Source organism: Pholis gunnellus, assembly GCF_910591455.1.
Source record: "Pholis gunnellus genome assembly, chromosome: 7".
Classification (NCBI taxonomy): Eukaryota; Metazoa; Chordata; class Actinopteri; order Perciformes; family Pholidae; genus Pholis; species Pholis gunnellus.
In genome coordinates, this window is record NC_136533.1 from 24,564,876 (window position 1) to 24,581,555 (window position 16,680).

General features: G+C 44.8%; 1 protein-coding gene across 1 annotated transcript in view; it reads left to right on the forward strand.

Annotated features, from left to right (window-relative positions):
* Positions 1-7,568: 7,568 nt before the first annotated feature.
* zfpm1 (zinc finger protein, FOG family member 1) overlaps positions 7,569-16,680 on the forward strand; it is a 103,855-nt gene continuing 94,743 nt past the window's right edge. Inside the window, exon 1 of the mRNA XM_079163591.1 lies at positions 7,569-8,129. Coding sequence (XP_079019717.1) covers positions 8,090-8,129 — 40 coding nt within the window. The 5' untranslated portion in view covers positions 7,569-8,089. The remainder of the gene's footprint in view (positions 8,130-16,680) is intronic.

Sequence of the window (16,680 nt, forward strand, 5' to 3'; positions counted from 1 at the left end):
CAATTTAAGCTTCTGCACTAGTATTATTCAAACGTATTGTTCGGTTTGTAAGCCTCGTACCTAACGGTTTAATACGAATACGTAACGTTATATAGTTACAGCCCAAGAAACGAATAATAACCCTAGCTGTGGCGCCATCATGTGTTTATAAGGTGGAATTTCAGCAGTGAAGGCCCAGGTATGAAAAGCACGGCCCGCCACTGCATTAACGTAAGTACAACATCAGTCCCACTTTAGCTAGCAAGACGTGTACACCCTTGCACCATTAACAATTTACCAAGGGGATGCTTCTAGGGGCCCTGGCCATCAGGCCCCACTTACAATCTGAAAGTCCATGTTGAACGCACACATGTGCATAATGCTTTGTCGGTCCAGAGCTACAAGTGCAGTAGGGCCATCATTGCGGTGCCCAACCAAGCGGAAACAGGCAACATCAGGCACAAAGACAAGGTTACCCACCACACTACAAAACAATATGTTTCCATAGAAGAGATTTCAATCAGAATATGATGAAAAATTGCAAGAAGTAAAGTTGAGTTTCCCTCTAGTGTGTCTGAAATAGAAAAAAGCCTATAACGTCTTCTGTACGGGCCCCTAATGCAAAACGGCAGACGTACATGAATGCACCAGCATCAGGCTTGCTAGCTAACTTTAGCTTATATTTTCTACCTAAAGGTCAACCACTCCCAGAGGTCTGTTGAAACACAGGTAAAAACTTGGGTCGTGGCTAATAACGACCTTTTAAGTCATTGTAAGGAGAAGATCATTCACGACTCTATTAGATATATTTTTAACTTATATAATTGGTTTTTTTTTTAAATGCCACATACAACATGCAATGTAAGCAAAGGTTGAGAGGTCACACAGTCCGTTGTCTCCTACGTGAGCGTAGTCCACCGAAAACATTATATTTCCCATAATTTAAGCTTCTGCATTTTCCAAATGCACTAGTATTATTCAAACTTATTGTTCGGTTTGTAGCCTCGTACCGAACGGTTTAATACGAATATGTGTATTGTTACAGCCCGAGAAAGAAATAACCGTAGCTGTGTTGCCATCATGAAGTTATTAGGTGGTGTTTCAGCTGCAAGACAGCACTGAAGGCCCAGGTATAAAATGCACGGCCCGCCACTGCTATGCACTAATAACAACGTGTGACAAGTTGCATATTACATACAGTTTACTGCAAGAGTTTACTAGGTTACTAACAGAGATGGCAGAAGCTCTAGGTGTATTAAATACACCAACTTGATGAAACAGTGAGAAGATCCTGTCAATCTTCCACTCTAGAGGTCAGGTTTGGCTACAGCATTTACTTTCTATAATCAGTAGAGACACGACGTGTAACATCAGGCCAAACAAACATGGTGAGCTCTGTGAACTTGAGGCGAGAGCAACGAGGTCGTGCTATTGTGAATATTCAACTTCATTCTGCTTTATGGTGGAGTCACTCATGCATGCACATATCAGAATCAGAATCAGAACCGTTTATTGCCATGGTATGTTGAACATACAAGGAATTTGACATGACGGGAGGTGCATAACGTTTAACAATCAACAACAATCAGTGCAAGTAGAAACATATTCAAATTTACAGAGAGATATAAAATAAAGTAAGATATAAAATAAAGTGAAATATAAAATAAAATAAAGTGAAATATAAAATAAAGTGCACAAATGAACAGATAACAGGACTATAAACGAGTGAGATGTGTATTGTAAAAGTGTTGAGTGTAATAGAAGGGATAGAGGGGATGCAGGGGAGTGACCGGTAAGAATTTGTCCTGGGGATGACAGAGTCAGTGGGGGTCCCGGGCTCTGTTAATGAGCCCGACTGCGGAAAGAGAGAAGCTGTTCATATGGCGTGAAGTCTTGGTCCTGATGGACCTCAGCCTCCTGCCAGATGGGAGGGGCACGAACAGATTGTGTCCAGGGTGAGAGGGGTCGGCTACAATCTTTCAGGGTCCTTGAAGCGAACAAGTCTTGGAGGGACGGCAGATTGCAGCCAATCATCCTCTCGGCAGAGTGAATGATGCGCTGCAGTCTGCCCTTGTCCTTGGCAGTGGCTGCAGCGTACCAGACGGTGATGGAGGAGCAGAGGATGGACTCTATGATGGCCGTGTAGAAGTGCACCATCATTGTCTTAGGCAGGTTGAATTTCTTCATCTGCCTCAGGAAGTACATCCTCTGCTGAGCCTTCTTTGTGATGGAGCTGATGTTAAGCTCCCACTTGAGGTCCTGGGTTATGATGGAGCCCAGGAAATGGAAGGACTCCACCGCGTTGACGGGGGAGTCACACAGGGTGATGGGGGCTGGTGGGGCTGCATTCTTCCTGAAATCCACAACCATCTCCACTGTCTTTAGAGCGTTGAGCTCTAAGTTGTTCACCAGATGGTCAGTCTCCCACCTGTAGGCGGACTCATCCCCACCAGAGATGAGTCCAATGAGGGTGGTGTCATCCGCGAACTTCAGGAGCTTGACGGACTGGTGACTAGAGGTGCAGCCGTTGATGTACAGGGAGAAGAGCAGAGGGGAAAGAACGCAGCCATGGGGGGAACCGGTGCTGATGGTCCGGGAGGCTGAGACATGTTTTCCCAGCTTCACATGGAGTCGGGCACGTGCAGCTGGGAGAGCTTGTCACGCAGCGGAGACGGGATGATGGTGTTGAAGGCAGAGCTGAAGTCCACAAACAGGATCCTGGCGTAGGTTCCTGGGGAGTCCAGATGCTGGAGGATGAAATGAAGGGCCAAGTTGACTGCGTCATCTACAGACCTGTTGGCTCTGTAGGCGAACTGCAGGGGGTCTAGGAGTGGGTCGGTGAGGGTTTGAAGGTGGGACAGGACAAGGTGCTCAACAGACTTCATGACCACAGAGGTCAGGGCGACGGGCCTGTAGTCATTAAGTCCTGTGATCCTTGGTTTTTGGGGGACGGGGATGATGGTGGAGGCCTTGAAGCAGGCTGGTACGTGGCATGTCTCCAGGGAGGTGTTGAAGATGTCTGTAAACACCAGAGACAGCTGATCAGAACAATGCTTCAGGGTGGAGGGGGAGACAGAGTCTGGGCCGGCTGCTTTGCGGGGGTTCTGTTTTTTAAAATGCCTGTTGACGTCTCTCTCCAGAATAGAGAGTTGTCACTGGGGAGGAGGGGTGGGGGGGACACTGGGATGGGTGATACAGAGGCATGGGCCCCTACTGGGCTGGGGGAGAGGGACCTGGTGGTCTGGGGCTGGTTGATGGAGCTGTGGGGGATGGAGTCAGGGCTGTCCCATTGTCCATCAAAGCGACAGTAGACAGTGAAGCACAAAACGGAAGATGAAGAAAAGTCTCTGTGTCTCCCCACCAGTAGCTGAAGTTCGTCCAGTTTGTTGCACAGTGAGTGGACGTTTGACAGAAATATGCCCAGCAGCGGTGTGTGCGAAATCCACATGAGCGGAGACGCACCAACGCTCCGGCTCGTTTTTCTCTCCTACGGCGTTTCACTGCATGGGCTAAGGTGAGAGCACCTTTGAATAGAATGTCCATTAATTCCACAGAATTTTGCAGAAAAGTTGGAATTAAGTCCACTGGAGTTGTTCCCCTGATGTTCATGAGCTCATCTCTGGTGAAAAAGCTCCAAGTATCGCAGCATAAAACTGAATTAATGACAAAAACAACACAAAACAAAACGCACCAACACGTCAAGGCAGCCGCCCGTGGCGCCATCTTGATGTTATATTATTACTGCTCTGTGAAACAGAGATGCCCCAACACTGCTGCTGTAAAAAGACAGCTGGTGAAACTAATTTGACAGTATAGACCTTATTCACAGAAGACATTTAGACTTGTCATAATATGAAAAGTAGGTGAAATTGATAACTTTAACAATAGTTCCATTAAGTGTCCCAGTAAGCTATTTCAGTGAGCCAGCATGCACAATCAGGATTCTTAAGTGTATAAAGACCTGAAAATAATAATCATTGTGTGTTTGTTTTCTTTAGAATGAGCCGTCTATATCTCTGCAAACTGTAACTTTAACTGTACATTCACTTCCTTCTGGCCCCACTGACACTTCTCCTAAAACGCTCGGCACACATGAGAAGCTTCAACTGGTTACAATCTGCAACCTCACCTCTAGACGACGCCAAATCCTACACACTGGACCTTTAACCAGCTTTGTCAAGAATTCAGCCAGATGCTAACATGTATTCATTAACCTGCTCTGTGTTTAACCCATGTAATGTGTGACAGTTGTATTTGTCTGCTTGTATTGTTTGTGATTATTGTAACAATATTTATGCTGCCCTCTTAGCCAAGAGCCCGTTCCATAAAGCACGCTAACAAACGTGGGGCTTAAAGTCCAAAACCTGACTTGAATGAACCTAACAGATCCATAAAGTTCAGTTCAAGTTCATACAATCAGACTAATTGTAGTCAAGATACTTCAATGTGCGTTCCAATACCCGCACTGCTGTTTAGTATGCCAGAAAAATATGTAGTGTGTCCCAATACATAGTGTGTCAAATGCAGTATGCCAACAGTACCAGGATGTCCTGCTGCATCCGGTCACATCGGGAATAAAATGCAAGCCACCAAGCTTTACTGGCTTTTCTGACCCACAACCCTCTGTGCAGCAGATACATGAGTTGGAGCATCAAAGTTCAAGGTGAAATGTTATGAGGAAGTAGAGTATCCCAATTGAATGCATACTGCATGCAACAGAACAGACAGCTGCAGTATGGACTCCAAGTAAAAAGAGAAAGTATGCACATTGTGCATACTAACAGCCTGAGAGCAGCAGTCCCCTTCAGATGATGTGGAACATGTGATTGGCTTATAGAAATCAAATCAAATAAATGTGGGCCTTCACTCACCTGCTCCTCATTCCCCTGGTGAGTCAGCACTATGAATACCATTTATTTCGGAGCTGTCTACCAGACTGAGGAACTGTGTTCTCATTTCTCAGGTAAATTCTTACCCTTGAGATGTGGACAGGAGTGATTCCACACTAATATGGTCATTCTATTTGTCACATCTGTCATTCTTGGCAGGAGATGACTTTTTTATGCTATTTTGTTCATGTTGCACAATGTCAATAATTCCATTAAAATAATTATATTTCAAAAGATTCACACGCTTAAAACACAGCCTGACCCCTGTCTGTCATCTCGAGCTGACCACTAGAAAACTAAAATAAACAAGTAAGATTGACATCAAGGTATGATGTCATGGTCCAAACAAACAGTCTGCAATTTGGATTAATGACCAACATTTTTCAGTAAGCCGCACAAATGTCCAAAGCACTACCTAATGAAGACTTTTCTGTTTGCTGCTGCAATTCAACCAGATTCAAGGATATTAATCAACTTCCTGCATTTCTGCATTTCACTACTGTATTTTATTTCTTACACTGCTTTCTAGTGTTTTAATGACTGTGTTTAATGTTTCAATGAATGTTCTTAATTGTTTTTAAATCTCCTTTTCTTTTGCCTTATGTTTTGATGCTTTTAATGGTTTTATGTGAAGCACTTTGAATTACCTTGTTGTTGAAATGTGCGATACAAATAACCTTGCCTTGCCTCATGCTGGAAAGAAAAGTAACAAAGACTGTTATCCAACAAGTGATACACAGGCTGCCATGTCAGTGAAGATAGTGCCTTCACATGTGGTTGAGACAAATTAAAGAAATATGTATGAATGAGTATGGAAACATAATGCATGCAGATGCTTTCATACAAGTCATGAGGCCTCACTGAATGGTTGTGTATGAAAATGCTGCTTTGGTCCAAAGAGTCACACAGAATCTCAACCCAAGTGCACACTTATGTGACGTGTTTAAACTACTTTCCAAACACCAAATGAAAGAATATCTTTTGGAGAAAGACTCCTGTCGAGTCCCTCACACTTGTATAATCTATGACAAGGAGCACTAACGGTGGAACAACACATTACTGAGACCCTTCAGGTCGGGTTTTCCTCTCTACATGCATGTGTGTGTAGGCTGCAAGTTACCATCGTCATTAACTAAACCCAGTAGATCGTCCTCTAAAGATGAATCTCCTCCCAGTCTATAATCCTCTCAACCCTGCCGGTATGGCCTCTATCATGTCACTGCACTGTGTGATGTGCCCGACCAATAAGCTCTCTGTAAGGTACTGTCCTGATTTGCCACTAGATGGCACCAGTGAATCTGGTCAGAAGCCAAACTCCAGCTCCTCTCCATGTTGGTGGCAAAACGCAGGAGCTCATCTGGAAAACCAAGTGTGTGACCCAAAGGGTTGCTGGTTCAAATCCCCAGAAGAAATGAAAATCATGAAATGAAACATCATGTCTTCATCCAGGTCTCTTGAGTCATGTGGTTTGTTGATATGGAGGATATGTGAGATGTACCATAGTGGGCTGTCGTGCTATTGCAATTGATGGATGTACACAAACCTTCAAACTGAGTTGAAACTGTCTAATGTTGTGAATATTAGAAATGAAATTTCAATAGTATAAATCAATTTCTGAAAAGGTACTAAATATATATTTCTTGATGAATGTACCATGTCCCTGCAATATAGAAATGAAGTTATTAAAACGCTGAATCAGTACCTTGATGGAGTATGTGATAAAACAACAGCGAGAACACTCAACAGTTGGTATTCCCTGCTGTTTATAAACTAGTGTTCATATTAGGGACTGAAACCAAGTTCAATAAAATGTTGTCTAAACACAAAACCCATCAACACGTGTGTCCTCAAACCCTTAATGTACATCATATCTAATGCTGCTTTTACACTTTGAGCTAAAGCGATAACTTCAATCTGAGTCATCCATACAGGAAACTAAAGCTGCCTGTCGTCAGCCCAAAAGGAAATCCTGGCTAATCTCATGTCTGTATCACATTTCAACAGGAACCAAAGTACAGTACAATGAAAGCACCCAGCAGTACCATGTCTTTCACACTCGATGAAATAAGAATGTTGTATAATGATACCAAGATATTTGGGGTGACACACTGCTCAGGTAAACTACACAAAAATCATAATTTGGACAAAACTAAGAACTTCTGAGTGCCAAGGAATTCTTGAGAACTATTCTTCTTTATTTGGGGTAGAACATGGAAAGGTTTATGACAGCAGACATACAAACTCAAAATTGGGACACAAAACAACAGTTCAACTTAAAAAGGCAACAGGCAACTTTAACTTTTCTGAGATAATAAACATATCCCTTATTTATTTTTTCCATTTTACAACAAAACAGCGATATGGGTTTATATATATATAAAACAATTCGTATTTAAAGATTTAAAGTTTCAGGTGCCTGTTAGATACAGATACTGATAAAATGTACTAATGATTTATTTATGTTAGGGTGTATTTTATGTAGTTCCATTATCATGCAGTAAAGGTACGAGTAGAATATGCATTTGATTTCATTGTGATAGATAAGAAATGTCCTGCTGTACGTGAATAGTTTTGATCCAATAGGAGATGAGTGCGGTGCCACACGTCAGACGTAAGGGGCGTGTCAGAGGCGCGTCGTCTCCTCAGTAGTAAGCGGAGTTGGCTGTAGCGCTCGCGCTCCATTGAAAGTGGCTCCCGGGTCAGTGTCGGTACAGGAGGACAAGTGGGCGGACCGGCGAGACGAAACTTCACAGAAAACAACAGCAGATAACAGCTCCTATTTATCGGCGTCGGTGTTTGTGAAGACAGACTCACTGTGTTTGCTCACAGACGCGCCGGGGAATGCGGCGGTGGCTCGCCCGGTGAAAGGAATAACGTTAAGCAGGAAAACGGGGGAGAAAGGTGAGGTGAAGGCTTTGTTTTTGTGAAGAAGAGAATCGGGAGGACAGTGACCAGTAAGCAGACTCAGCCACAGGTTGGCCCCACGCTAGCTGTCGTGGCAGAAGATACCAAAGTGCAGGCGGGTCATGCGGATTTCTCCGGTCGCTGATCGGAGCGCCGCGTCGCAGCAATAAACCGTGAGGAGAGAGAAGAAGAAGAAGAAGAAGAAGAAGAAGAAGAAGCAGAAGAAGAAGCAGAAGAAGAAGAAGAAGAACTCAGAAGAACCAGACCGCTCCTTCTGTCCGTCACAGCGGGCTCCCTGGTCGGAGAGAAGAGCCGCCATGTCCCGGAGGAAGCAGAGCAAACCCCGGCAGATAAAGCGTAAGGACGAAACAAGCTCATTGCTCAGTGATGTGTTGTTGTTGTTGTTGTTGTTGTTGTTGTTGTTGTTGTTGTTGTTGTTGTTGTTGTGAGTAGTTGCAGTGCGTGGAGAGCCACGCGCGCTCTGGGAAGAAGCCGCACGTTTAGTGCGCCGCTTCTGTGGAGCTGTGCGTTCACTACAAAGTTAATAAGTAGTGGTGAACGTCTACGGTAGCTTTATGACGCCGTTTGTGTGAGTTACACAGAGAACACGGTCTCTCATGTTGATGCTATCAGCAGCCTGAGCCTTGAAGTTCAGCTGAGTTCATCTCAGACAGCGTGTTCTCCGAGTGACGCACACTACACCTTGTGCTAAACCGCTCCTCGGAGCTGTTTAAGCGCCACTTTGGCAGCGTCGCTATCTAGACTGTGCGGGGATAAAAGTTGTCCGTTATTAGCCTGCAGAGAAGGCTTTGTTCACGGGCAGCTGAAGCTAGCTGTGGCTTCCTGTTTAATTCTGTTGTGGAAACGTCAGTGTTCTCTGAAAAAGCCGATGTGAACACAGATAGAGCAGCGATCCGATGTGAGCCCAGATAAAGATTAAAATTGGATCTTTTTTTATTTGTTTTCTGTCTGAGGCCGCCGTTGCATCCCCCCCCCCGGGCTTTTCACTTCTCTTTTCCAAGAGATGGGGCGTTAGATAGGCCGCCCGGCTGATCTCTGCTGATAGCTGCTTACAATTGGATCTTTTTTTTCATCTATCCCTTTAACTCAATAATGCGTCTCGGGGCCGCTTGAAAGGCCTTTTTCTTGGTCTGGCACTCTGCTGCTCTCCGTGCTTGAGGAGCTCTTCCTGTTCATAACACGTGTGAAGGTTTATCGCTGATATATTAATGATGTTGTGATTAACCTCTCCTTCAGCGTGTTGCACTCTGAGCTGAGAAGCAGTCTAGTATAATGTCACTGTAGCCTTCTGGAGATGAAGGGTTAAAGGAACATTAGTGCGTGTTTCTATGTGAAGCTCCAGCTGGAATGGAAACATGACATCAGCGGGACAGTTTGTTTGGTGAGTTATCACATTGAGCAAATAATAATATCTCCTCATCTGTGATTGTGTCCCTGTGTTCCCAGAAAGCCGGTGTCTAAAAGCAACATTTGGAGGCTGTAAAGTATCTCCTTACATAAATACAGCTCTAAATTATAATAATGAGTGGACATTTGTGACCAAATATCCAGATTGAGTATTTTCTCTTGGACGTGTGCTTCTAGAAAAACATACAAACTTTCACGATCTAATGCAAACCTCCCTTGTGGGCTTTGTTAAGACCAAGAGGGCAAAGGGAGATGAAGAAGGGTCATGTCTTTAAGTTGCCTTCATACTGTGCAACCGGCAACCTAGCGCTGAGCAACACATTGTCTCAGTAAGCTGAAGGAGGTTTGAATCAGTGAATTGTGCCATATATATATATATATATATAGTTGAAGTTAACTCCATAAGTTGCTCAAACTAAAAACTATTAGTATTAGTGGTTGTTTGGTTAATATGCTCTCTCTTTATAATGGTTTCTGTATTTTTATTGCTCGACCAAAGATAGTTTAGTTGGAGAAGCTGTGGAGGTCTCGCCACATAAATGATCGTTGTGATTCCATCACTAGAGTCCTGCAGGATGATGTCGTCTTCTCGTAGGCCAACAGGAAGTTAGCATCACTGGTTCCTTTGACAAAAAGACAAATGGATTTTTTTCCATTGAAGTTTTGATTATTGCAGAAAATAATCTGTGTTAAACAAACGTTTCTGATATTGACACGTTTTGTCAAGCAAGATCATCTTCACTAATGATTATGATTTGTGAACAGTGAATTTAATCCCCAGAAGTAACAAGCTACGTTCTATATAAAGGAACTCAGCCACGGTCACATGACTTCAGGTCTCCACCACTAAGCTAAAGGAGGACTAGTGTTCTAGTGAGGACCTTCAGTCCACTCATTTAGACTCTTTGTAAGACGTGTAAAAGTTTCACAATTCATGAGGGGATATTTACTGACATATTTATTATCGTTGAACAAAACATTCAAAACTCTTAATCTAACTACAGAAGTGCAGAAATGCTAACTCATTCCCGGGTTTTTGGACTCACTCCTGCAGCATTCTATATCGTCAGCTGCTTTAGCTAACAAGAAACTTACTCTGAATGGGCACCTGCAGTCACACAGTGAAGCTAACGTTAGCGTTAGCTTCACTAAAGGGCAGAACTGTCAACAGTAGCATTCTGGGTGACCTCTACCATGAGCGGCACACCATTTGAATACGCATAATGCCACTTTTGAACGCCATCATTATCGAACATTATGGGGCAGTGTTATACCACTAGTGGAATATCTGTATGAAAGCGGCCTCACCATTCGATCAGTAGCATTAGCTAGCTAACCTGGAATATGAAACATAAAGTTGTTGGTTGCTCTTTGCAGATAACGGTGAGGACTTGATGTCGTTGAGTTATTTTTAGCCGCTCACTTTCTTCCATAGGTTGTGGGGAATAGCACTGAACTCATTGACGCCATCTATTAGCGACCAAGCTATATCCGCTGGGTTGCCATTAAGGATTTCTCTTGATGAGGTCCTCTGGTGTGCCTCTGCAAGTAGTCTATATAGTCTGTCACTTCCTGTTTTTTCATATGTTCCCATAGAGAGGCCTATCAGCTGTGAACTCCCAGCAGGCACCTACAGTAAAGCCAGCAGCGAGGCCTGGAGATGTATCCCAGACCCCGAGGCCGATAAACCCAGGCTAGACTTGGCATGTATGAAAGAGAGAGAGAGAGAGAGTGTGTGTGTGTGTGTGTGTGTGTGTGCGTCTCAGGGGTGTTATGGCCGTCTTTATCAGTGCTTCTGGTCCACTATGCTTCCCTGTGCACCAGGCCCCTGCTGCGGTTGAGGCCAGCCAGGCTCTCAGCCCTGTGACTCTCTTGTGATTTGGCAGACATTTTGATAGGAAAGAGTGAGGAGTGATAAGGACTTTGTTCAGCTTGTGTGTGTGTGTGTGTGTGTGTGTGTGTGTGTGTGTGTGTGTGTGTGGGGGGGGGGGGGGGGGGGGGGGGGGGGGTCCAGCAGAGGTGGGGGCTGCTGGTGCTACCACTACTACCACCGGTGCAGTGTGTCCACCATGTTGTTTGGAGCACGCTACTTGTTGTCACTGATTTGACAAACTCCAGTCGGGTCACAGTGTCATCGGGTCGACTTTCATCATCAGCTGTACTAACTGCTTCCTCTCTAAAAAAAGGGTTGAGGTGGTTCTATTGTGTACAATTTCACTGATGAAGCTAAAGCCAGGTGATGGCTGTGTAGTTATTGTAATATGTTGCTGTAATGAAGTCTGTGTTGGTTTGTGAATTTACTGTAAATGCAAACTCAAGTCGTCCTGCAACAGATTCAGTCTTCACTGCATCAACCTCTGGAAGGCATTTACTGTGAAGCAGGTGCAAGGAGTTTTGAATGATGCCCGAAAGATGAGAATGTGGCTTTTTTTAGCAATGTTGCGATGATTTTGAGACATTGTTGCGTTTGAATATGTGCCCTCTGATGTTTGGGTGTGAGAGTGAAATGGACTGGCATCTCCTCATTTAATGAAGACTGGACAGACGTTTAACATTACAAGGGAGGAGTAGAAGTGGCTGTCACTTAAAAATATATAAATATTTGATTTGTGATAATCTGACCAAATTCAGAATTCAAGGGCAACAAGTCCGTGCCCATCTTTTCCCCGTTGGGTGCTCATTCATCGTATTTTTGATTTGACACCATAGATCACCATAGTATTAAAACTCATTTCAGTTCATTGGACACATACAGCCCAATGTGATCTCAAGTGGGCCGGACCAGTAAAACCAATACGTGATACCATATGTATAACAGCGACAGCTTTCTTTTCGTGAAAATAAGTACAAGTACATTCGGAGGATGAACTGAGCTAAAAGCAGACTGCTGTTTCCAACAATGCATCCATCTTCTCTGTTGTCAGTTGTCCTTGCATGTTCTTGTATCACGATGAGTCTGATTGTGGCAGCAAACTTTATTCCTGCCGTGAACACACCAAGCACACTTCCCCTTTACCTCTGTGCAGAAATTGGAACTGGTCCACACTGTGTCAACGAATCTCCTTTTTGACAAAGACATGTTCTACTGGTGGCTTCTGCATGAACAGTAGCCTAAACTTAAGAGTGTTGTGTCCCGTAGCCTGTACGCTAGCATGATGGATCTATAACAGCGTATCTAGCAAAGGGCCTTCTGGTCTTATTAGGACGGCACAACCTCCAGTGGACCAATGGCAGCGCATTTCATTCAACAACTTCTCATCCTGTGGGCCAGATCGGATCCTTTGGCGGGCCGGTTCTGGCCCTCGGGCCGTATGTTTGTCATCCCTGTCATAGATGTAAAAATCAAAGTGTGCTTTTTGTGGGTAAAGCGTCTACAGAGAAACAAGTAAACGTCTTTGCAAACCTACGTAGAGAAGTGTGTTGTGGGTAACCACTATTAACCCTCACCATTAGTCACTTGTTGCTGTGTGAAGGAAAAGAACAGGTTTACTTTTACAGTGTATTTGATGGTGAGGGTTGGGTTTGAGTTCATTACTAAAATCACGTTCCGGTGAATGAGAACAAATAACACGTTCGTTCTCATTCACTTGAACTTTATTTTTTGGGGAAAAAGTGATATCCCTATAATCAAGTGAAGGCTACATCTTTAACAATATCAATAATTATCAATTACAATGAACAATAAGGTCCAATGGGCAGCTTTAGAGGAGCAAAGTGTTTCCCCCTAATTCTCTGACCTGAGAAAACTTTAGTAAAAGACACCCACACACACACACACACACACACACACACACACACACACACACACACACACACACACACACACACACACACACACACACAGTGGCGATAGTAAGACAACACAGCATGGATATCTTTTTCAATGTTTCCCCCCCAGCAACAATGGATTAGGTGCAGGGCTTTCTGTGGGCCCACAGCTGAAGAGGAGAAGTAGGTGTTAGTGTAGCTGATAGATATTTGTCTGTGTCTCTTTGTGCGTCATCCTTCCCAACGGTTGGCGATCTTTCAGCCCGATAAGGCTCCCCTCCTCGATGGGGAGATAGGAGACGGCCAGGCGGCCCACTGAGGCTGGATCCCTGGGCTTATATTTTGGCGGTTGAGATGGGAGACGTGATAAAACTTGGCGGCGATCGCTGCTGCCGATATCGCAGAAAGCGCAGCAGAGAGAGGGAGATGGGAGGTTGGGCAGATGGAAGGCGAGATGGAGAGATGGAGGGCACGTTGTAATTACATCTGGCTGTTGCATGCCATTTTCCCAGCGTTGTTGCGCTGTTGTTGCTGGTTTTGTTTGCGATTGGCTGCAGGAGGATCTCCGGATAATTAAAAGAAGAGATGAGCAGGGGAAAAAGTGTGGTGATAAGAGGAGGAGAAGAGGTAGATAGTGGGAAAGAAAGAGTGGAGAAAAAGTGTGTGGAATACACAGCTGCTGGATGAATGTGTTGTGGTGTGTTTTTAATGGCAGCCCAGCCAGCTCTGCTGCTCCCCCACCCCTCTGTGAAAGATGTTTGGGGCCGATAAGGAGGCCTGCTGATGGTAGATAGATAACACCCTGCAGATCCACACTACAGATTGTGTGTGTGTGTGTGTGTGTGTGTGTGTGTGTGTGTGTGTGTGTGTGTGTGTGTGTGTGTGTGTGTGTGTGTGTGTGTGTGTGTGTGTGTGTGTGTGTGTGTGTGTGTGTGTGTGTGTGTGTGTGTGTGTGTGTGTGTGTGTGGAACACAGCCTGGTTCCTATGACATCAGTGCTGGAGCTCAGAGGTCGGCATGAATAATACGCCTCCTTCCACCAGCGAATCGGGACGCCTGCAGAGGCCTGACAAGGAACTCAGCACTCTGACCTCCACCTTTCCTTCTTCTTCTTCTTTCAGTAAACACTGGTGGAACTTCTTCATAGCTTATAGAAGAGGTGCTTTCTGAAATGACTTCAGTGTTGCAGCTAAATAGAATGCTTTTGTTATCAGTAGTCTGACAAGGCTCAGGTCACGTGATTGTTATATGGACCCACAATTGAGAGATTAATTCATTCTTTGTGAGCCAAAGTGACGTAGAACACACAAGCATGTCTAAATTCCGAGCACACACACGCATACAGAAGACTCATGCAGCGCCTTGGTGACTTTCCCTTGTGTGTGTGTGTGTGTGTGTGTGTGTGTGTGTGTGTGTGTTTTTTTTTTTTCTGCTTCTTTGTTCTGCTTTTAGCTAGATGTGAACTTTTGATAAGCCGCGGGGCCTGATCTCCGGTGCAGATAGCGATGGCCAGGCGTGATTACAGTTGTTATCAGGCTGGAGCAGGCAGGAGCCGAGGCTCCGCCGCAATAATAGCAGGCCCAGGCAGGAGCAGCCGGGTCCGGACCCTGGCAATCAGTTCCAGCCCTAATGGGATTAATGTTGTCGTATAATTAGATGATAGGTGTGAATGCATTTCTTTTCTCCCTCAATCTTTTCTCACTCATTCACCCCCCCCACACCCCCTTTCCTTCTTTTTCCTCCCCTCGTCTCTCCTCCCTAACAAGCATTGCCATTGATTAATTTAATTAAAATTAATACCACGTATTACTCATTCCAGATTCCGTGTAAGATAGAGCAGACATGTTGGGAAATGTTGGCGTTCATTGATGATTATCTCCAGGGGGGATTTTTTTTAAACAGTCTTTTCCGTTGAAGAGCATAAAAAGTTGAAGAGCGAACAGTAAGGGGGGGGGGGGGTGAAAGTAACAGCATCAGCAGGATGACTCGCACATGGTTGATTCTACTGACAGATATTAAAATGGCGAGATGGTGACTGATTGGGTGTCGGACAGCGTATTGGTTTGGTGTGAGTGTTGCATATCTGCAGTCACATATAGCATCTGCACGGGGGTGGACTTTAAAATACATGATCAAGTTTGAACAAGTCTGTGAGAATGATGTTAGTTCTTAAAAGGTTGAAGAAGCTGAAAATCGACTTGTCATAATGAATCTTTTTCACGTGAACTTGAATTATTCTGCTCGTTTTCAATCATTTTGGCTCACAAAAGCACCAGTTTTGTGAGCCCTTGTGGATTTGTTTTCTCTCTGGAGGTTATATCTCCCTTGCTAAATGTTTGCACTGTGGCCATGTGAGCAGTGTGGACGGAGTGTGTGTGTGTGTGTGTGTGTGTGTGTGTGTGTGTGTGTGTGTGTGTGTGTGTGTGTGTGTGTGTGTGTGTGTGTGTGTGTGTGTGTGTGTGTGTGTGTGTGTGTGTGTGTGTGTGTGTGCATGGTCAGACACACCAAAGGGGAAGTTGGCAGGGTTATAGAGGAAACACCGTTTGTGTTCGGTGTGTGGATGAGTTATTACCCCTTCCTGCTGTTTACCCAGAGGGCGGCCTCGTGGTGAATTATGGCTCCCCAACTCGGTGGCGTTGTAAACGGCGTCACCCTTGACCCTCGGCACTGACGACTCCAGTAGAGGAGGGGAGGAGAGAAAACATGGCCCCGGCCAACAGTAGCGTAATCTACGTCCCGACTGTTTGCTCTCGCAGTAATTACCACTCGGCCAGCTCTTCCCAGGGAGCTCCGCCAGGGCTTAACTCACGGCTGACGTGCTCCCTGTTTGAGATGGTGGATGTTCAACTGAGTGACCAAAGAATCCAAGCACAGGGACACATGATGGTCATCCTGCTTTTCATCCACATTGGTCAGAGAAGTGTAGATGGTTAAGAGGAAATATTAGAGATGCACCAATTGATCGGCTGCGTTTCAGCTGGTAGGCCGAACCTGTGACCAGTGCAAAACATTATTTATACCTTTTAAATTGTATGACCTGTACTCTTTTATAATGGGGTTGTGTATTCTGCCAGGACTGTCTGAAACAGTATTTTACAGTAATGAACAAACCTCTGTGAGTGAACCCTTTTGGTGTAGTGTGAAGGGAGCCCAGACCTGTAAGAGGTCCCGCCTCAATGTATGACCACCTTTAGCTCTGTAGAACAGCCCTCTATAGAGCCCTGACGTGTGAGTTAAGTTCTTAGGCCTAAGTCACCCCCATGATCTGACAACCAATAATGGTTTAGGTGCTGATAGTTTCAAGCTCTCTGGTCAGAGAGAGTCAGTGGCGGGCCGTGCATTTCATACCTGGGCCTTCACTGCTGAAATACCACCTTATAAACTCATGGTGGCGCCACAGCTAGGGTTATTTGTTTCTTGGGCTGTAACACTATACATATTCGTATTAAACCGTTACCGGTACGAGGCTTACAAACCGAACAATACGTTTGAATAATACTAGTGCATTTGGAAAAGGCAGAAGCTTAAATTGTAGGAAATATAATGTTTTCTGCTCTCACTAGGAGACAGCGGTCTATGTGACCTCTGAACCGGAACAAAAACAGCTGTGCCCCGCAAGTGTTCCGGGAGGCTAGGCTAACTAGCTTAACGGAAAAACAACAGCAGCAACATGCATTCTGCTACATACTCAAGGGCCATTCAGATATTAGATG